This window comes from Coloeus monedula (genome assembly GCF_965178545.1).
Source record: "Coloeus monedula genome assembly, chromosome: 37".
NCBI lineage: Eukaryota > Metazoa > Chordata > Aves > Passeriformes > Corvidae > Coloeus > Coloeus monedula.
This window is the reverse complement of record NC_138817.1, coordinates 1,616,880-1,637,794: the sequence shown is the minus strand read 5'-3', so window position 1 is coordinate 1,637,794 and position 20,915 is coordinate 1,616,880. Positions and strand designations below refer to the sequence as shown.

Below are 20,915 nucleotides of genomic sequence, written 5' to 3'. Positions count from 1 at the left end.
CCCAATTTCCCCTTTTTGACCCCAGATTCCCCTTTCCGACCCCAATTTCCCCATTTTTCACCCCAATTTCCCCTTCCCGACGCCAAATTCCCCATTTTTCACCCCAATTTCCCAATTTCTGACCCCAATTTCCCCCTTTTTCACCCCAAATTCCCCTTTCCGACCCCAAATTCCCCCTTTTTCACCCCAAATTCCCCTTTCCAACCCCAATTTCCCCCTTTTTCACCCCAATTTCCCCATTTTTCACCCCAAACTCTCCTTTTCACCCCAAATTCCCAATTTTTCACTCCAAACTCTCCCTTTTCACCCCAAATTCCCATTTTTCGCCCCAAATTGCCCCTTTTTCACCCCAATTTCCCCCTTTTCGACCCCAAATTCCCCATTTTTCACCCCAATTTCCCCTTCCCGACCCCAAATTCCCCATTTTTCACCCCAAATTCCCCATTTTTCACCCCAAATTTCCCCTTTTTCACCCCAAACTCCCCTTCCCGACCCCAAATTCCCCCTTTTTCACCCCAAATTCTCCCTTTTTCACCCCAAATTCCCAATTTTTTACCCCAATTTCCCCTTCCCGACCCCAAATTCCCCCTTTTTCACCCCAAATCCCCTCGCCGGCCCCGGGGGGGTTTCCCGGGGATTCCCGGGGGATTTCCCGGGGATTCCCCTCCCCCCCCGTGACGTCACCGCGGCACCTTCGGACTTTGCCCCCCCCGGAGGCGATGGAGGCGCTGCGGTACCGGGGGGGGGAGGGGAATTTGGGGCTTTTTGGGGCATTTTGGGGCTTTTTGGGGCATTTTGGGGGGAGCTGGGAGAGGCCGGAGAGGATTTGGGGCAATTTTGGGGGGATTTGGGGGCATTTTGGGGGGAATTTGGGGCATTTGGCGGCATTTTGGGGGGCGCTGGGAGTGTCCGGGGGGGATTTGGGGGCATTTTGGGGGGATTTGGGGGAATTTTGGGGCATTTTGGGGGGCGCTGGGAGGGTCCGGGGGGAATTTTGGGCAATTTTGGGGGGATTTGGGGCGAATTTGGAGCATTTGGGGGGATTCGAGGGGGGCTGGGAGGGTCCGGAGAGGATTTGGGGGGAATTTGGGGCATTTTGGGGACTTTTGGGGGATTTTGGGGCAGCTGGGAGGGTCCGGAGAGGATTTGGGGGTATTTTGGGGCATTTTGGGGGACTTTGGGGGCATTTGGGGTGATTTTGGGGTGATTTGGGGGGATTTTGGGGGGAATTTGAGGGGATTTGGAGGAATTTGGGGGGATTTGAGTGAATTTCAGGGGGACTTTGGGTCTCTGGGGGTGATTTCGGGGCGTTTTTGGGGCTTTTTAGGGGTGATTTTGGGACGTTTTTGGGGTGATTTCGGGGCGATTTTGGGGCGGTTTTGGGGCGTTTTTGGGGTGATTTCGGGGCGTTTTCGGGGCGATTTTGGGGTGATTTTGGGGCGATTTCGGGGTGATTTTGAGGTGATTTTGGGGCGTTTTTGGGGCGATTTTGAGGTGATTTCGGGGCGATTTCGGGGCGTTTTCGGGGTGATTTTGGGGTGATTTGGGGTCTCTGGGGGTGATTTTGAGGTGATTTTGGGGCGTTTTTGGGGCTATTTTAAGGCGATTTTGAGGTGATTTCGGGGCGATTTCGGGGCGTTTTTGGCGCGTTTTTGGCGCGTTTTTGGGGCTTTTTAGGGGTGATTTCGGGGCGTTTTTGGGGCGATTTTGAGGTGATTTCGGCGCGGTTTTGGGGCGTTTTTGGCGCGGTTTTGGGGTGTTTTTTTGGGGTCTCCCCTCCCCTGACGCCCCCTCCCCTCCCCCCCCCCCCCAGAGCCGTCGCCCGGCGCGTTTGGGGCCCCTCCCCCCGCCCCTCCCCCACCCCCGCTCGGCCCTTCTGGGTCAGCCCCGGGCTGGGGGGGGAGGGGCGGCCCCGGGGGGTCCTGGCGGCGACCTTGGGGGAGCTGCGCGAGCAGGTGGGGACCCCCCGTAATTAACCCTAATTAACGCCAATCACCCCCTACGGCTGCGGGTCTACGCTGATTGATGCTGATTGATGCTAATTTATGCTAATTGACCCCGAAATCCCCCCCCCCAAAATCAGCCCCAAATTAACCCCGGGACCCCCCAGGAACCTCCTCGGTTCCCTCCCAAATGCCACCAAATCCCCCCTTTTTCCCCCCAAAATCCTCGGGTTTGACCCCAAAACCTCCCCGAAACTCCAATTCCCCCCCCCCCCCCCCAATCCCATTTTTCCCCAAAATCCCCCCTTTTTTCCCCCTTTTCCCTACCCCAACCCCTCTGGAGCCCCTGAAATTCCCCCTAAATTCCCCCAAATCCCCCCAAATCCCCTCTAAATCCCCCAAATTCCCCCAAAATCCCGGCCAAAATGTCCCAAATCCCCCCAAATTCCCTCTCACCCCCCCAAATCCCCGAAATCCCCCCAAAATCCGCCAAATCCCCCCCAAATCCCCCCTAAATCCCCCCAGCTCCTCCCAAATCCCCCCAAATCTCCCCAAATTCCCCCAAATTCCCTCTCACCACCCCAAATCCCCCCCAAATCCCCCGAAATCCCCCCAAAATGCCCCAAATTCCCCCAAATTCCCTCTCACCCCCCAAAATCCTCCCCAAATTCCCCCAAAATCCCCCCAAATTCCCCCAAATCCCCCCCCAAATTCCCTGTCACCCCCCAAATCCTCCCGAATCCCCCCTAAATTCCCACAAATCTCCCCAAATCCCCCCTAAATCCCCCCAAATCTCCCCTAAATCCTCCCAAATCCCCCCAAATTCCCCCAAATTCCCTGTCACCCCCCCCAAATCGTCCCGAATCCCCCCTAAATCCCCCCAAATCCCCCCTAAATCCCCCCTAAATCCCCCCAAATCTCCCCTAAATCCCCCCCAAATTCCTCCCAAATCTCCCAAAATGTCCTCTAACCCCCCCAAATCCCCCCTAAATCTCCCCCAAATTCCCCCAAATCCCCCCAAATTCCCCCCAATTTCCCCCCAGGCGGGCTCGGTCCTGGGGCTGCCCCTCCCCCTCTCGCTGGTGGTGGCCGAGGACGGGACCCTGGTGGAGGACGAGGCGTTTTTTGGGACCCTCCCCCCCCACACCCCCCTGCTGGCCCTGAGGCCGGGGCAGCGCTGGGAGCCCCCCGAGGTGAGACCCCCGCCCCAAAATCCCCGCCAAGGAGCCCCGAAACGGCCCCGAAACGGCCCAAAAGCGCCCCAAAACGCCCTGAAACCAGCCCGAAAATGCCAAAATCCCCCCGAAACTGCCCCAAAATGCCCCAAAACCACCAAGAAATGCCCCAAAACCACCCCAAAACCACCAAAATCCCCCGAAACTGCCCCAAAAGCACCAAGAAGCGCCCTAAAACCACCCCCAAACCACCAAAATCCCCCGAAACTGCCCCAAAATGCCCCAAAACCACCAAGAAATGCCCTAAAACCACCCCAAAACCGCCAAAATCCCCCGAAACCACCCCAAAAACCACCAAGAAGCGCCCTAAAACCACCCCAAAACCACCAAAATCCGCCCAAAACTGCCCCAAAATGCCCCAAAACCACCAAGGAATGTCCTAAAATCACCCCAAAACCACCAAAATCCCCCGAAACCACCCCAAAAGCACCAAGAAATGCCCTGAAACCGCCCCGAAAATGCCAAAATCCCCCCAAAACTGCCCCAAAATGCCCCAAAACCACCAAGAAATGTCCTAAAACCACCCCAAAACCACCAAAATCCCCCGAAACTGCCCCAAAAGCACCAAGAAACGCCCTGAAACCACCCCAAAAATGCCAAAATCCCCCCGAAACTGCCCCAAAAGCACCAAGAAGCGCCCCAAAACCACCCCAAAACCACCAAAATCCCCCGAAACTGCCCCAAAAGCACCAAGAAACGCCCTAAAACCATCCCAAAACCCCCAAAATCCGCCCAAAACTGCCCCAAAATGCCCCAAAACCACCAAGAAATGTCCTAAAACCACCCCAAAACCACCAAAATCCGCCCAAAACTGCCCCAAAATGCCCCAAAACCACCAAGAAGTGTCCTAAAACCACCCCAAAACCACCAAAATCCCCCGAAACCACCCCAAAACCACCAAGAAACGCCCTAAAACCACCCCAAAACCACCAAAATCCCCCCGAAACTGCCCCAAAATGCCCCAAAACCACCAAGAAGTGTCCTAAAACCACCCCAAAACCACCAAAATCCCCCGAAACCGCCCCAAAATGCCCCAAACCCACCAAGAAATGCCCTAAAACCACCCCAAAACCACCAAAATCCCCCGAAACTGCCCCAAAATGCCCCAAACCCACCAAGAAATGCCCTAAAACCACCCCAAAACCACCAAAATCCCCCGAAACTGCCCCAAAATGCCCCAAAACCACCAAGAAACGTCCTAAAACCACCCCAAAACCACCAAAATCCCCCCAAAACTGCTCCAAAATGCCCCAAAACCACCAAAATTCCCCCAAACCCGCCCCAAAAGCACCAAAAAACGCCCTAAAAGATCCAAAAATTCCCCTCAAAACACCCCCAAACCCCTCTCAGACCCCCCCAACCCCCCCAAACCCCTCTAAGACCCCCCCAACCCCCCCCAAAAACCCCTTTAAGACCCCCGTGACCCCCCAAAACCTCTTAAATCCCCCCAAAACCCCTCTAAGACCCCCCCAAATCCCTCCCAAACCCCTTTAAGCCCCCTCAGACCCCCCCAGGACCCCCCAAATCCCCCCCAACCCCCCCCAGGACCCCCAAAACCCCTCTAAGACCCCCCCAAATCCCCCCAAACCCCCCCAAAACCCCTCTAAGACCCCCTCAAATCCCCCCCAAACCCCTTTAAGCCCCCTCAGACCCCCCCAAACCCCCCCAAATCCCCCCCAAACCCCTTTAAGCCCCCTCAGACCCCCCCAGGACCCCCCAAATCCCCCCCAACCTCCCCAGGACCCCCCAAAACCCCTCAAAGACCCCCCCAAATCCCTCCCAAACCCCTCTAAGACCCCCCCAAACCCCCCCAAAATCCCCCCCAGCCCCCCCCCCTCTGACGCCCCTCCCCCCCTGTCCCCGCAGGCCGGGGGGCTCCCCCCGCGCTGGGAGCTGGGGGGGGGTCCCGGGGGGGTCCCCGAGGGTCCCCCCGAGGTTGCCCGGCTGTCCCTGCTGGTGGCCAAGGACGACCCCCGAGGGCGGCTGCGGCTCTCGGCCCAAATCCGGGGGGTCCGCTGGGAGCTGGGGGGGCTCGGCCCCGAGCGGCTGCTCAGGTACGGGGGGGGGGGAATCCCCAAAAAAACCCCCCCTAAAATCTGCCCCGAATGTCCCAAATTCCACCCGAATCGCCCCAAAAATCCCCCCCAAAATCTGCCCCGAATCGCCCCAAAAATCCACCCCAAATCTGCCCCGAATTCCACCTGAATCGCCCTAAAATCTCCCCAAAATTTGCCCCGAATCGCCCCAAAATCCCCCCAAATCTGCCCCAAATCACCCCAAAATCCCCCCCAAATTCCAGCCCCAAATCCCCCAAAATCCCCCCAAAATCTGCCCCAAATTCCACCCGAATTGCCCCAAAAATCCCCCCCCAAAATCTGTCCCAAATGTCCCCGAATTCCACCCGAATCGCCCCAAAAATCCCCCCCAAATCTGCCCCAAATCTCACCCGAATTCCACCTGAATCGCCCCAAAAATCCCCCCCAAATCTCACCCGAATTCCACAAGAATCGCCCTAAAAATCCCCCCCAAAATCTGCCCCAAATTCCACCCAAATCAGCCCAAAAATCCCCTCAAAATCTGCCCTGAATCGCCCCAAAAATCCCACCCAAAATCTGCTCCAAATCTCACCCAAATTCCAGCCCCAAATCCCCCCCAAAATCTGCCTCAAATGCCCCAAATTCCACCCGAATCACCCCAAAAATCCCCCCCAAAATCCGCCCTGAATTCCACCCGAATCGCCCCAAAATCCCTCCAAAATCTGCCCCAAATCGCCCCAAAATCCCCCCAAAATCTGCTCCAAAACTCACCCAAATTCCAGCCCCAAAATCCCCCCAAAATCTGCACCAAATGCCCCAAATTCCACCCGAATCACCCCAAAATCCCCCCAAAATCTGCCCCAAATCACCCCAAAAATCCCCCCCAAAATCTGCCCCAAATTCCCCCAAAATCCCACCCAAATTCCAGCCCCAAATTCCACCCAAATCCCCCCAAAATCTGCCCCAAATCACCCCAAAATCCCCCCCAAATTCCAGCCCCAAATCCCCCAAAATCCCCCCAAAATCCCGCCCAAATTCCCCCCAATTCCGCACGAACCGCCCCAAAAATCCCCCAAAATCACCCCAAAATTCCCCCAAATCCCCCCAAAATCCCCCTAAATCACCCCAAAATCCCTCCCAAAATCCCCCCAAATCGCCCCAAAATTCCGTCCCAGGTTTTTGGGGTTCCTGGGTGGAGTTTGGGGTTGATTTTGGAGATTTTGGGGGTTTTGGGGTGGTTTGGGGGGGTTTTGGGGTCCCCGGGTGGATTTTGGGGGTTCCTGGGTGATTTCGGGGTGAATTTTGGGGATTTTGGGGGTTTTGGGGTGGATTTCGGGGTGGTTTTGGGGGATTTTGGGGTGGTTTTTGGGGTGTTTTTTGGGGTGCTTTTTGGGGTTTTCAGGGTGATTTTTGGGGTGGATTTTGGGGTGGTTTTGGGGTGGTTTTTCGTGGTTTTGGGGTGGATTTTGGGGGTTTTTGAGGTGTTTTTGGGGTGGATTGCGGGGTGGTTTTTTGGGGTTTTTGGGGTGGTTTTTGGGGTGGATTTCGGGGTGGTTTTTGGGGTGATTTCGGGGTGGTTTTTGGGATGGTTTTTGGGGATTTCAGGATGTTTTTTGGGGTGGATTTCGGGGTGGTTTTTTGGTGTTTTCGGGGTGCTTTTTGGGGTGGATTTCGGGGTGGTTTTTGGTGGTTTTGGGGTGGTTTATTTGGTGGTTTTGGGGTGGTTTTCGGTGTTTTCGGGGTGTTTTTTGGGGTGGATTTTGGGGTGGTTTTTTGGTGTTTTCGGGGTGGTTTTTGGGGTGGATTCCGGTGTGGTTTTCGGGGTGGATTTCGGGGTGTTTTTTGGGTTGTTTTTCGCTGTTTTCGGGGTCGCTGAGCCCCCCTGTCTCTCCCCAGGGAGCTGCTGCGGCTCCTGGCGGGGCTGGCGCGGGCCCTGGGCCAGGCCCTGCTCGGACTCTCGGCCTCGCTGCGGCCGCTCCTGGAGGGGCCCCCGAGCCCCGGGCAGCGCCGCTGACCCCGCCCGTGGCCACGCCCCTTCCCAAAACCGGCGCCAAAAGCCCGGAAACCACGCCCCCTTCCTAAAAACCGCGCGAAAACCCCTTAACCACGCCCACTCCCGCTTAAACCACGCCCCCTTCTGCAAAACCGCGCCAAAATCCCTTAAGCCACGCCCCTTTCTGAAAAACCGCGCCGAGCCCTTAAACCACGCCCCCTTCCCAAAAACCGCACCAGAAGCCCTTAAACCGCGCCAAAACCCCTTAAACCACGCCCAAAGCCCTTAAACCACGCCCACTCCCGTTTTAAACCACGCCCCTTTCTTCAAAACGCGTGCCAAAAAGCCCTTAAACCACGCCCAAATCATTAAACCACGCCCCTTCCCGCTTAAACCACGCCCACTCCGATTAAGCCGCGCCCAAAAACCCCTTAAACCACGCCCACAGCACTTAAACCACGCCCCTTCCCGCTTAAGCCACGCCCCTTTCTGCAAAACCGGCGCCAAAATACCTTAAACCACGCCCCAAAAGCCCTTAAACCACGCCCACTCCGATTAAACCACGCCCCTTTCTTCAAAACTCGCGCCAAAAGCCCTTAAACCACGCCCAAAACCCCTTAAACCACGCCCACAGCACTTAAACCACGCCCCTTCCCGCTTAAACCACGCCCTTTCCTGCAAAACCAGCGCAAAAAACTTAAACCACGCCCAAAAGCCCTTAAACCACGCCCACTCCGATTAAACCACGCCCCTTTTTTCAAAACTCGCGCCAAAAGCCCTTAAACCACGCCCCTTCCCGCTTAAACCGTGCCCAAAAACCCCTTAAACCACGCCCACAGTGCTTAAACCACGCCCAAAAACCCCTTAAACCACGCCCCTTTCTGCAAAACCCGCGCCAAAAAAACCTTAAACCACGCCCAAAAAGCCATTAAACCACGCCCCCTTCTGAAAGCCACGCCCAAACCCCCTTAAACCACACCCAGTCCCGTTTAAACCACGCCCCCGTCTGAAAAACCGCGCCAAAAGCCCTTAAACCACGCCCACTCCCGCTTAAACCTCGCCCACTCCCGCTTAAACCACGCCCTTTCCTGCAAAACCAGCGCAAAAAAACCTTAAACCACGCCCAAAAATCCCTTAAACCACGCCCCAAAGCCCTTAAACCACGCACCTTCCCGCTTAAGCCACGCCCCTTTCTGCAAAACCCGCGCCAAAAAACCTTAAACCACGCCCCAAAGCCCTTAAACCACGCCCACTCCGATTAAACCACGCCCCTTTCTTCAAAACTCGCGCCAAAAGCCCTTAAACCACGCCCCTTCCCGCTTAAACCGTGCCCAAAAACCCCTTAAACCACGCCCACAGTGCTTAAACCACGCCCAAAACCCCCTTAAACCACGCCCCTTTCTGCAAAACCCGCGCCAAAAAAACCTTAAACCACGCCCAAAAAGCCTGGAAACCACGCCCCCTTCTGAAAGCCACGCCCAAACCCCCTTAAACCACACCCAGTCCCGTTTAAACCACGCCCCCGTCTGAAAAACCGCGCCAAAAGCCCTTAAACCACGCCCAAAGTCATTAAACCACGCCCACTCCCGCTTAAACCACGCCCTTTCCTGCAAAACCTGCGCAAAAAAAACCTTAAACCGCGCCCAAAAACCCTTAAACCACGCCCACAGCACTTAAACCACGCCCCTTCCCGCTTAAACCACGCCCCTTTCTGCAAAACCGGCGCCAAAAAACCTTAAACCACGCCCAAAAAGCCTGGAAACCACGCCCAAAACCCCTTAAACCACGCCCCTTCCCGCAAAACCCGCCCCAGAAAACCTGAACCACGCTGTCGGGGTTTCAGTTTAGTCTGAGATTTTCCTGTTACAGGAATTTTCTCCCATCTGCACGCTGCTGGGGGACAAACGGCTGTGCTTAAGAAAGACAAAAAAAGGGAGTGGGGCGGGCCTGGCTCCTCCTTTCTCTACACCTGGGTGTGGGGTCAGTTCGCTCCGAGCGTCCGGAGAGAGGAGCTGCAGAGAACCTGCCCTGGGATCGGCTGCCCAGCGGTTTGGGAAGCTCCTTTGTCCCATCCCGGGATCGGCTGCCCAGCGGTTTGGGAAGCTCCTTTGTCCCATCCCTCCCCGGGATCGGCTGCCCAGCGGTTTGGGAAGCTCCTTTGTCCCATCCCTTCCCGGGATCGGCTGCCCAGCGGTTTGGGAAGCTCCTTTGTCCCATCCCGGGATCCCGGGATCGGCTGCCCAGCGGTTTGGGAAGCTCCTTTGTCCCATCCCGGGATCCCGGGATCGGCTGCCCAGCGGTTTGGGAAGCTCCTTTGTCCCATCCCTCCCCGGGATCGGCTGCCCAGCGGTTTGGGAAGCTCCTTTGTCCCATCCCAGGATCCCGGGATCGGCTGCCCAGCGGTTTGGGAAGCTCCTTTGTCCCATCCCGGGATCCCGGGATCGGCTGCCCAGCGGTTTGGGAAGCTCCTTTGTCCCTTCCCAGGATCCCGGGATCGGCTGCCCAGCGGTTTGGGAAGCTCCTTTGTCCCATCCCTCCCCGGGATCGGCTGCCCAGCGGTTTGGGAAGCTCCTTTGTCCCATCCCTTCCCGGGATCCCGGGATCGGCTGCCCAGCGGTTTGGGAAGCTCCTTTGTCCCATCCCTCCCCGGGATCGGCTGCCCAGCGGTTTGGGAAGCTCCTTTGTCCCATCCCGGGATCGGCTGCCCAGCGGTTTGGGAAGCTCCTTTGTCCCATCCCTCCCCGGGATCGGCTGCCCAGCGGTTTGGGAAGCTCCTCTGTCCCATCCCTCCCCGGGATCCCGGGATCGGCTGCCCAGCGGTTTGGGAAGCTCCTTTGTCCCATCCCTTCCCGGGATCGGCTGCCCAGCGGTTTGGGAAGCTCCTTTGTCCCATCCCGGGATCCCGGGATCGGCTGACAGCCGAGAAGGCCGGCACTGGGTTTGTGTTCGCTGTTCCTGCCAGAGTTATCGCAGTTTGTTTGGCTGGTTATGTATAGAATAGTAAAGAACTGTTATTGCTATTTCCCACATCTTTGCCTAAAAGCCCCTGGATTTCCAACCCAGAAGAACTCGGAGGGAAGGGGGTGGCATCTGCCATTCCGAGGGGCGCTCCTGCCTTCCTGAGCAGACAGCTGTCCTTCAAAGCCGGACACGCGAGCAGGGCTCTCGGCCGCTGCGGGAAAAGGAAATCACGGGAACGGCAAAGGAAGGCGAGGACACGGGCACGGGGCTCTTGGGAAACGCCGCTGTGCGAAAACCGGGATGCGCCGAGGAGACGGAGCCGCCCTGAGAGAGGAGGAGCCGCAGCAGGAGGAGGAGGAGGAGGAGGAGGAGGAGGAGGAAGAACTCCGGCTGCCCAAACCGCAGCCGCGAGCAGCGCTGTGGGCAAAATGCGACTTTTTTTTGTAGCCGGCGCCAAGGGAGGAGCGGCGGGAACGGGAATTTGGGAGCGGAAAAGCGGAGTCCTGATTGCGATAGAGCGGAGCTCGCGGTACCGACGGCAGAGATTGTCTGCGCGTCAGCGATCGCCATCATCATCATCATCATCATCATCCTCACGAGGAGGAGGAGGAGGAGGAGGAGGAGGAGGAAGAGGAAGAGGAGGAGGAGGAGGAGGGGGGGGAGAGGAGGGAGAGGGAGCAGGAGGGGGAGGAGGAGCCGAAATCCATCATCATCTTCACAATCTCCCTCATCATCATCTTCACCACCCTCATCATCATCGTCTTCATCACCTTCGTCATCATCATCTTCGCCACCTTCGCCATCTTCACCATCTTCCTCTTCATCCTCATGGCGGAGGCCCGAAGGCTCCGTCTCTGCCTTATTTTCGCCCCGGAATTCCTCCTCATCTTCATCCTCTCCTCCATCCTCGGGGCCTTCATCACCATCCTCATCCTCACGGACTCCTTCCGCTCCTCCATCCTCATCCTCAGGGCCTCCTTCCGCTCCTCCATCCTCATCCTCAGGGCCTTCATCCCGTCCTCATCCTCGGCTCCTCCCTCCTCCTCCTCGGGGCCTTCATCCCCCTCCTTGGCCTCTCCCTGCTTCTCCTCCTCCTCCTCCTCCTCCTGGCGCCGTGTCCAGCCGGGCTCCGGCCGGCAGCACGGACAGTCCGAGCGGTGTCCGGGCTCCGCGTCGCGCTGGGGGTTGTAGAAATCTGCCACAAAAACGGGGAAACGGCCCCAAAAAAGCGGCCGGACACCGGGGTGGTCACTCACTGAACAGGAACGGTCATGGCCACGGCCGGACACCGGGCGGTCACTTACCCAATAGCCCCAGTGGTCACTCACCCCGCAGCCCCAGTGGTCACTCACCCCACGGCCCCAGTGGTCACTCACCCCACAGCCCCAGTGGTCACTCACCCCGCAGCCCCAGTGGTCACTCACCCCGCAGCCCCAGTGATCACTCACCCCGCAGCCCCAGTGGTCACTCACCCAACGGCCCCAGTGGTCACTCACCCAACGGCCCCAGTGGTCACTCACCCCATATCCCCAGTGGTCACTCACCCCATATCCCCAGTGGTCACTCACCCCACAGCCCCAGTGGTCACTCACCCCACAGCCCCAGTGGTCACTCACCCCACAGCCCCAGCGGTCACTCACCCCACGGCCCCAGCGGTCACTCACCCCACGGCCCCAGTGGTCACTCACCCCACGGCCCCAGTGGTCACTCACCCCACGGCCCCAGTGGTCACTCACCCCACAGCCCCAGTGGTCACTCACCCCGCAGCCCCAGTGGTCACTCACCCCGCGGCCCCAGTGGTCACTCACCCAACGGCCCCAGTGGTCACTCACCCCATATCCCCAGTGGTCACTCACCCCACGGCCCCAGTGGTCACTCACCCCACGGCCCCAGTGGTCACTCACCCCACGGCCCCGGCTGTGGTGGCCCCTCGAGCCCGGCCAGCAGGTCCAGCAGGACGCGGCACGTCCGGTCCCCTCTGGCCACGGCCAGAGCGCGCAGCCGCCGGACCCAGCCCGGCCCGCCCGGGGCTCCCAGCGCGGCCACCTCGGGCTCGGACACGGCTCCGGCCGCGCGGAGTCCGGCCAGCAGCGCCTCGGCCGGGACGGAGTCCAGGCGCCGCTCCAGCCCCCGGCCGCCCGCTCGGACACGCTGCAGCGCCGACATGGTGGCCAGAGGGGGGATGGACACTGGGAATGGACACTGGGAATGGACAGTGGGAGTGGGGGCTGGACACTGGGAATGGACACTGGGAATGGACAGTGGGAGTGGGGGATGGACACTGGGAATGGACAGTGGGAGTGGGGGCTGGACACTGGGAATGGACACTGGGAGTGGGGGCTGGACACTGGGAATGGGCACTGGGAGTGGGGGCTGGACACTGGGAATGGGCACTGGGAGTGGGGGCTGGACACTGGGAGTGGACACTGGGAGTGGGGGCTGGACACTGGGAGTGGGCACTGGGAGTGGGCACTGGGAATGGGCACTGGGCACTGGGAGTGGGGGCTGGACACTGGGAATGGACACTGGGAATGGACACTGGGAGTGGGCACTGGACACTGGGAATGGGCACTGGGAGTGGGGGCTGGACACTGGGAATGGGGGATGGACACTAGGAATGGACACTGGGATTGGGGGCTGGGCACTGGGAGTGGGCACTGGGAATGGGCACTGGGCACTGGGAGTGGGGGCTGGGCACTGGGAGTGGACACTGGGGGGGGACACTGGACACTGGGAGTGGGGGCTGGGAATGGGCACTGGACACTGGGAATGGACACTGGACACTGGGCACGGAGCCCTGGAGTGGGCACTGCCCCGGGCACGGTCCCGGAGTGGGGGCTGGGAGTGGACACTGGGAATGGGCACCGGGAGTGGACACTGGGAGTGGGCACCGGCCACGGACCGCGGGAACGGAATGACCACTGCCCCCAGAATGACCCCGGGATGGGCTCCGGCCGCTGCCCCCTCCCCCACCCTCTATAGGGGCCCGTCCCGTATAGAACCCCCCAGCCCCTCCCCCACCCTCTATAGGGGCCTGTCCCGTATAGAACCCCCCAGCCCCTCCCCCACCCTCTATAGGGGCCTGTCCCGTATAGAACCCCCCAGCCCCTCCCCCACCCTCTATAGGGGCCTGTCCCGTATAGAACCCCCCAGCCCCTCCCCCACCCTCTATAGGGGCCTGTCCCGTATAGAACCCCCCAGCCCCTCCCCCACCCTCTATAGGGGCCTGTCCCGTATAGAACCCCCCAGCCTCCCCTGTGCCTGCTCCCAGCCCCTCCCCCACCCTCTATAGGCTCCCGGCCCCTATAGATCCCCCTCCCCCACCCTCTATAGGCTCCCGGCCCCTATAGATCCCCCTCCCGCACCCTCTATAGGCTCCCGGCCCCTATAGATCCCCCTCCCCCACCCTCTATAGGCTCCCGGCCCCTATAGATCCCCCTCCCGCACCCTCTATAGGCTCCCGGCCCCTATAGATCCCCCTCCCCCACCCTCTATAGGCTCCCGGCCCCTATAGATCCCCCTCCCGCACCCCCTGGACGCTCCCGGCCCCTATAGATCCCCCTCCCGCACCCTCTATAGGCTCCCGGCCCCTATAGATCCCCCTCCCCCACCCTCTATAGGCTCCCGGCCCCTATAGATCCCCCTCCCGCACCCTCTATAGGCTCCCGGCCCCTATAGATCCCCCTCCCGCACCCCCTGGACGCTCCCGGCCCCTATAGATCCCCCTCCCGCACCCTCTATAGGCTCCCGGCCCCTATAGATCCCCCTTCCCCACCCCCTGGACGCTCCCGGCCCCTATAGATCCCCCGTACCTGCTCCTGGTCTCGCACAGCCCCTATAGGCTCGCCGGTACTTATAGTCCGGACCTTTAGGGGCCGGCCCAGGCCCGCCCCGCCCCCTGACGTCACAGGGGCTCCATAGGCGCCGCCCCTGGGCCCATCGGGGCTCCATAGGGTCCTTCAGGGGCTCTATAGGGCCCTGTGGGGGTTCCATAGGGTCCTTTAGGGGTTTGTAGGGGCTCTATACGGTCCCGTGGGGCTCCATAGGGTCCTTTAGGGGCTTATAGGGGCTCTATATGGTCCCGTGGGGGTTCCATAGGGTCCTTTAGGGGTTTGTAGGGGTTCTATAGCGTCCCGTGGGGGTTCCATAGGGTCCTACAGGGGCTCTATAGGGGTTCCATAGGGTCCTGTGGGGTTTATAGGGGTTCTATAGGGGTCACATAGGGTCCTATAAGGGGTTTATAGGGGTCCTACAAGGGACTATAGGGGTCCTATAGGGTCTTGTGGGGTTCCATAGGGTCCTATAGGGGCTCCATAGGGTCCTGTGGCGTTTATAGCCGGCCTATAGGGTCCTGTGGGGGTCCCATAGGGTCCTGTGGGGGTTCTATAGGTTCCTATAGGGGTTCCATAGGGTCCTGTGGGAGTTCTATAGGTTCCTATGGGGGCTCTATAGGGTCCTTTGGGTCTATAGGGGCTCCATAGAGTCCTGTGGGGGTTCCATAGGGTCCTATAGGGGCTCCATAGGGTCCTATAGGGGCTCCATAGGGTCCTGTGGGGTCCCATAGGGTCGTTCAGTGCGAGGAGCGGGTGCAGGAGCAGGGACGCGGGTCCCTGGCAGAGGCGGACGAGGGAGCTCCTTTGGAGCTGCGGGGAGAGAGAAAAATCTGCGGGGAGAGGGAAAAATCTGCGGGGAGAGGGAAAAATCTGCGGGGAGAGGGAAAAATCTGCGGGGAGAGAGAAAAATCTGCGGGGAGAGAGAAAAATCTGCGGGGAGAGAGAAAAATCTGCGGGGAGAGAGAAAAATCTGCGGGGAGAGGGAAAAATCCCACAGCGCACAAACCACGCCCACTCCGCCAAGCCACGCCCCCTTTCAGTCAAAACCACGCCCCTTCCCCAGACCACGCCCCTTCCCTTTTAAAATGGAGGGGAAAGGTCCCAAAACGGCCAAAAAATAGAAACTTTTATTAAAAATTATTCTTAAAAAGGGGTGGGGGGGAGGGGGGGGTCCTGTCCATTTTTGGGGGGTCCCGCCCATTTTTTTGGGGGGGTCCCGATCATTTTTGGGGGGTCCCGCTCATTTTTGGGGGGGTCCCGCCCATTTTTTTGGGGGGGTCCCGCTCATTTTTAGGGGGTCCCACCCATTTTTTGGGGGGGTCCCGATCATTTTGGGGGGGTCCCGCCAATTTTCGGGGGGGTCCCGCTCATTTTTGGGCGGTCCCTCCCAATTTTGGGGGGTTCTGCCCATTTTTGGGGGGTCCCGCTCTTTTTTGGGGGGGTCCCGATCATTTGGAGGGGGGTCCCGCCCATTTTTGGGGTTCCCGATCATTTTCTGGGGGGGTCCCGCCCATTTTTTGGGGGTCCCACCCATTTTTAGGGGGGTCCCCCTCATTTTTGGCGGGGTCCCGCCCATTTTTTGGGGTCCCACCCATTTTTTGGGGGGGTCCCCCTCATTTTTGGCGGGGTCCCGCCCATTTTTGGGGGGGGGGTCCCGATCATTTCTGGGGTCCCTCCCATTTTTGGGGGCGTCTCGCCCATTTTTTGGGGGGTCCCACCCATTTTTGGGGGGGTCCCGATCATTTTTGGGGGGTCCGCTCATTTTTGGGGCATCCCACTCATTTTTTGGGGGGGGGTCTCCCCCCCCAGGACCCCTTGGGACCGTACCAAATGTTGTTTTTTGGGGGGGTGGGTCCCATTTTTGGGGTGGATTTTGGGGCGTTTCAGATGATTTTTTGGGGTGGCGGTCGGATTTTGGGGTGGATTTTGGGGCGTTTCGGATGATTTTTTGGGGTGGGGGAGGGGTCAGAGGTCCAGGACCCCCCCCAGACCCCTCGCCTTGCGCCCCTCCCCCCTCTGGAGCCGCTCCCACTCCCCCCGGTTCCTCCGGAACAGCTCCAACCCCAAATTTCGGGCGACCCCGCGGCCGTGGGGGTCCCGTAACAGCTCCGGGAGTTGGGGGGCTGCAAAAAAAACCCCAAAATGACCCAAAAAACCTCTTACAGCACTCCCAAAAATCCTTAAACCCCCCCCCCCCCAAATCACCCCAAAATCATTTCAGGGCCCCCAAATCCTCCCCTGAACCCCAAGAAGGCTCCCAAAGCCCCCCCGGAAAGTCCCCAAAATGCCCCAAAATCACCCCCCAAATCCCCCCAAAGCCGCAAATTCTCCCAAAATCTCTTCAGGACCCCCCAAATCTTCCCCCAGACCCCCAAAATCTGCCCCCAAATCCTCCCCACCCCCCCCTCCAATCCCCCCCCAGACCTCCCAAATTCCCCCCAAACCCCCTCAAATCTCCCCAAAATCCTCCCCAAATCCCCCCAATCCCTTCAGGATCCCCCAAATCCTCCCCCAGACCCCCCAAATCCCCCCCAAATCTCCCCAAATTCCCCCCAAATCCCTTCAGGACCCCCCAAATTCCCCCAACCCTCTCCTAAAATCCCCCAAATCCCCCCTAAAACTCCCTAAATCCCCCCCAAATCACCCCCAGACGTCCCCAAATCCCCCCCCAATCCCCCCCAAATCCCTTCAGGACCCCCCAAATCCCCCCCTGAGACCGAATGCCCCCCAAATCCTCCCCAAATCCCTTTAGGACCCCCCAAACGCCCCCCAAATCCTCCCCAACCCCCCCCAATCACTTCAAGACCCCCCAAATCCCCTCAAATTGCCCCCAGACCCCCCAAATCCATTCAGGACCCCCCAAATCCCCCCCAGAGCCTGAAATCCTCCCCAAATCCCCCCCAAAAGCCAAATCCACCCCCAAATCCTCCCCCAAACCCCTCAAATCCCCCCCAAATCCCCCCAAACCCCTTCAGGACCCCCCAAAACCCCTCAAATCCCCCCAAACCCCTTCAGGACCCCCCAAATCCCCCCCAGATCCTGAAATCCTCCCCAAATCCTCCCCAACTTCCTCCCAAATTCCCCCAAATCCCTTCAGGACCCCCCAAATCCCCCCCTACCCCCCCCAAATCCCTTCAGGACCCCCCAAATCCTCCCCAAATCCCTTCAGGACCCCCCAAATCCTCCCCAAACCCCTCAAATCCCCCCCAAATCCCCCCCAAATCCCTTCAGGACCCCCCAAATCCTCCCCAAATCCCTCAAATCCCCCCCAAATCCCCCCAAATCCTCCCCAAATCCCTTCAGGACCCCCCAAATCCTCCCCAAACCCCTCAAATCCCCCCCAAATCCCTTCAGGACCCCCCAAATCCTCCCCAAATCCCTTCAGGACCCCCCAAATCCCTCAAATCCCCCCCAAATCCCCCCCCAAATCCCTTCAGGACCCCCCAAATCCTCCCCAAACCCCTCAAATCCCCCCCAAATCCCTCCCAAGTCCCCCCCCAAATCCCTTCAGGACCCCCCAAATCCTCCCCAAACCCCTCAAATCCCCCCAAATTCCCCCCAAATCCCTTCAGGACCCCCCAAATCCCCCCCAGATGCCCCCCGGGGGTCCCGGACCCAGCTCGGCCGCCAGCCGCGCCCGCTGGGGGAGGGGGCTCCGTGCCCAGGCCGCGTCCAGCACGCGGCTCCCGCTGCGGTCCCGGGCCAGCGCTGGCCACTGACCCTGCGGGGAGGGCAACGGGGTCAGGGGGGCCCAAGGAGCCCCGGGCACCCCGAAATCAAAGAAAGGACCCCGAAAATCAAAGAAACCGCCCCAAAATCCCCCCCGAAATCAAAGAAATCACCCCAAAAATCAAAGAAACCGCCCCAAAATCCCCCCCGAAATCAAAGAAATCACCCCGAAAATCAAAGGAAGTGCCCCAAAATCCCCCCCGAAATCAAAGCAAGCACCCCGAAAATCAAAGAAATCACCCCAAAAATCAAAGAAACCGCCCCAAAATCCCCCCCAAAAAATCAAAGAAAGCACCCCCAAAATCAAAGAAACCGCCCCAAAATCCCCCCCGAAATCAAAGAAATCACCCCAAAAATCATAGAAAGCACCCCAAAAATCAAAGAAAGTGCCCCAAAATCCCCCCCGAAATCAAAGCAAGCACCCCGAAAATCAAAGAAATCACCCCAAAATCAAAGAAACCGCCCCAAAATCAAAGAAACCGCCCCAAAATCCCCCCCAAAAAATCAAAGAAAGCACCCCGAAAATCAAAGAAAGCGCCCCAAAATCCCCCAAAAATCAAACAAATCACCCCAAAATCAAAGAAACCACCCCAAAATCAAAGAAATCACCCCAAAAATCAAAGAAAGCACACCAAAACCAAAGATATCGCCCCAAAATCCCCCCCAAAAATCAAACAAATCACCCCAAAATCAAAGAAAGCACCCAAAAATCAAAGAAACCACCCCAAAATCAAAGAAAGCACCCCAAAACCAAAGAAAGCACCCCAAAATTAAAGAAATCACCCCAAAATCAAAGAAATCACCCCAAAATCAAAGAAACCACCCCAAAAATCAAACAAATCACCCCAAAATCAAAGAAAGCACCCCAAAAATCAAAGAAAGCACCCCAAAAATCAAAGCACCCCAAAATCAAAGAAATCGCCCCAAAATGTCCCCTAAAATCAAAGAAATCACCCCAAAAACCAAAGGAATCACCCCAAAATCAAAGAAATCACCCCAAAATCACATTTTTTTGCCCAAAACCCATGGTTTTCACCCCAAAACCACAAAACCTCCATTTCCACCCAGAAAAATCACATTTTTTTGCCCAAAATTGCTGATTTTCACTTCAAACCCCCAACTTCAATGCCAAAACCACAATTTTGACCTTAAAACCGCTTTTTTTTCCCCCAAAACCTGGGATTTTCACCCCAAAACCACAAAACCCCCATTTCCACCCAGAAAAATCACTTTTTTTTGCCCAAAATCTGGAATTTTCAGCCCAAAACCCCAACTTCGATGCCAAAACCACAATTTTGACCTTAAAATCACGTTTTTTTGGCCTAAAACCGTGATTTTCACCCCAAAACCCCAAACCCCCATTTCCACCCAGAAAAATCACTTTTTGTTGCCCAAAATTGCTGATTTTCACCATAAACCCCCAACTTCGAAGCCAAAACCACAATTTTGACCTTAAAATCGCTTTTTTTTGGCCTAAAAAACGGGATTTTCACCCCAAAACCACAAACCCCCATTTCCACCCAGAAAAATCACTTTTTGTTGCCCAAAATTGCTGATTTCCACCCCAAACCCCCAACTTCGATACCAAAACCTCAATTTTGACCTTAAAATCGCTTTTTTTTGGCCTAAAATCTGGGATTTTCACCCCAAAACCCCAAGCCCCCATTTCCACCCAGAAAAATCACTTTTTGTTGCCCAAAATTGCTGATTTTCACCCCAAACCCCCAACTTCGATGCCAAAACCACAATTTTGACCTTAAAATCGCTTTTTTTTTGCCTAAAACCTGGGATTTTCACCCCAAAACCCCAAGCCCCCATTTCCACCCAGAAAAATCACTTTTTGTTGCCCAAAATTGCTGATTTCCACCCCAAACCCCCAACTTCGATACCAAAACCACAATTTTGACCTTAAAATCGCTTTTTTTTGGCCTAAAACCTGGGATTTTCACCCCAAAACCCCAAGCCCCCATTTCCACCCAGAAAAATCACTTTTTGTTGCCCAAAATTGCTGATTTTCACCCCAAACCCCCAACTTCGAAGCCAAAACCACAATTTTGACCTTAAAATCACGTTTTTTTGGCCTAAAACCGGGATTTTCACCCCAAAACCCCAAACCCCCATTTCCACCCAGAAAAATCACTTTTTGTTGCCCAAAATTGCTGATTTCCACCCCAAACCCCCAACTTCGATACCAAAACCTCAATTTTGACCTTAAAACCGCTTTTTTTTCCCCAAAACCCGGGATTTTCACCCCAAAACCACAAACCCCCATTTCCACCCAGAAAAATCACATTTTTTTGCCCAAAATTGCTGATTTCCACCCCAAACCCCCAACTTCGAAGCCAAACCCACAATTTTGACCTTAAAACCGCCTTTTTTTCCCCCAAAACCTGGGATTTTCACCCCAAACCCCCATTTCCACCCAGAAAAATCACATTTTTTTGCCCAAAATCTGGAATTTTCACCCCAAACCCCCACCTTCGATGCCAAAACCACAATTTTGACCTTAAAATCGCTTTTTTTTGCCTAAAACCTGGGATTTTCACCCCAAAACCACAAAACCCCCATTTCCACCCAGAAAAATCACTTTTTGTTGCCCAAAATTGCTGATTTTCAGCCCAAAACCCCAACTTCGATGCCAAACCCACAATTTTGACCTTAAAATCGCTTTTTTTTGGCCTAAAACCGGGATTTTCACCCCAAAACCCCAAGCCCCCATTTACACCCAGAAAAATCACATTTTTTTGCCCAAAATTGCTGATTTCCACCCCAAACCCCCAACTTCGATGCCAAAACCACAATTTTGACCTTAAAATCGCTTTTTTTTTGCCTAAAACCTGGGATTTTCACCCCAAAACCCCAAGCCCCCATTTCCACCCAGAAAAATCACTTTTTGTTGCCCAAAATTGCTGATTTCCACCCCAAACCCCCAACTTCGATACCAAAACCTCAATTTGACCTTAAATCGCTTTTTTTTGGCCTAAAACCTGGGATTTTCACCCCAAAACCCCAAGCCCCCATTTCCACCCAGAAAATCACTTTTTGTTGCCCAAAATTGCTGATTTTCACCCCAAACCCCCAACTTCGAAGCCAAAACCACAATTTTGACCTTAAAATCACGTTTTTTTGGCCTAAAACCGGGATTTTCACCCCAAAACCCCAAACCCCCATTTCCACCCAGAAAA

At 56.8% G+C, this 20,915-nt stretch overlaps 2 protein-coding genes and 1 long non-coding RNA gene across 3 annotated transcripts; 1 reads left to right on the top strand and 2 right to left on the bottom strand.

The window, feature by feature from the left end:
• Positions 1–719: 719 nt before the first annotated feature.
• LOC309584183 (lipid transferase CIDEB-like) lies at positions 720–7,228 on the top strand (the record flags this gene model as incomplete). Its single annotated transcript, XM_082300127.1, has 5 exons — positions 720–733; positions 1,814–1,955; positions 2,987–3,136; positions 5,045–5,232; positions 7,111–7,228. The coding sequence occupies 5 exons, from the start codon at positions 720–722 to the stop codon at positions 7,226–7,228; spliced, it is 612 nt and encodes a 203-aa protein (XP_082156253.1).
• A 3,358-nt stretch (positions 7,229–10,586) lies between these two features.
• On the bottom strand, positions 10,587–13,999 carry LOC309584194 (uncharacterized protein). The gene is made up of 3 exons (XM_082300140.1): positions 13,981–13,999; positions 12,073–12,370; positions 10,587–11,363 (listed from the first exon to the last, which is right to left on the bottom strand). The coding sequence occupies exons 2-3, from the start codon at positions 12,332–12,334 to the stop codon at positions 10,762–10,764; spliced, it is 864 nt and encodes a 287-aa protein (XP_082156266.1). The 5' UTR covers positions 12,335–12,370; positions 13,981–13,999; the 3' UTR covers positions 10,587–10,761.
• A 1,111-nt stretch (positions 14,000–15,110) lies between these two features.
• LOC309584215 lies at positions 15,111–17,725 on the bottom strand. The gene is made up of 2 exons (XR_014227208.1): positions 17,617–17,725; positions 15,111–16,124 (listed from the first exon to the last, which is right to left on the bottom strand). It is a non-coding gene; the product is annotated as an uncharacterized lncRNA (long non-coding RNA).
• Positions 17,726–20,915: the final 3,190 nt, after the last annotated feature.

Bases quoted from the DNA above. Each gene is read 5' to 3' on its own strand.
- LOC309584194 (XM_082300140.1), bottom strand. From the start codon at position 12,334: ATGTCGGCGCTGCAGCGTGTCCGAGCGGGCGGCCGGGGGCTGGAGCGG. The intron at 11,364-12,072 runs GTGAGTGACCAC...TTTTTGTGGCAG, and splicing joins ACCACAGCCGGGGCCGTGGG to ATTTCTACAACCCCCAGCGC.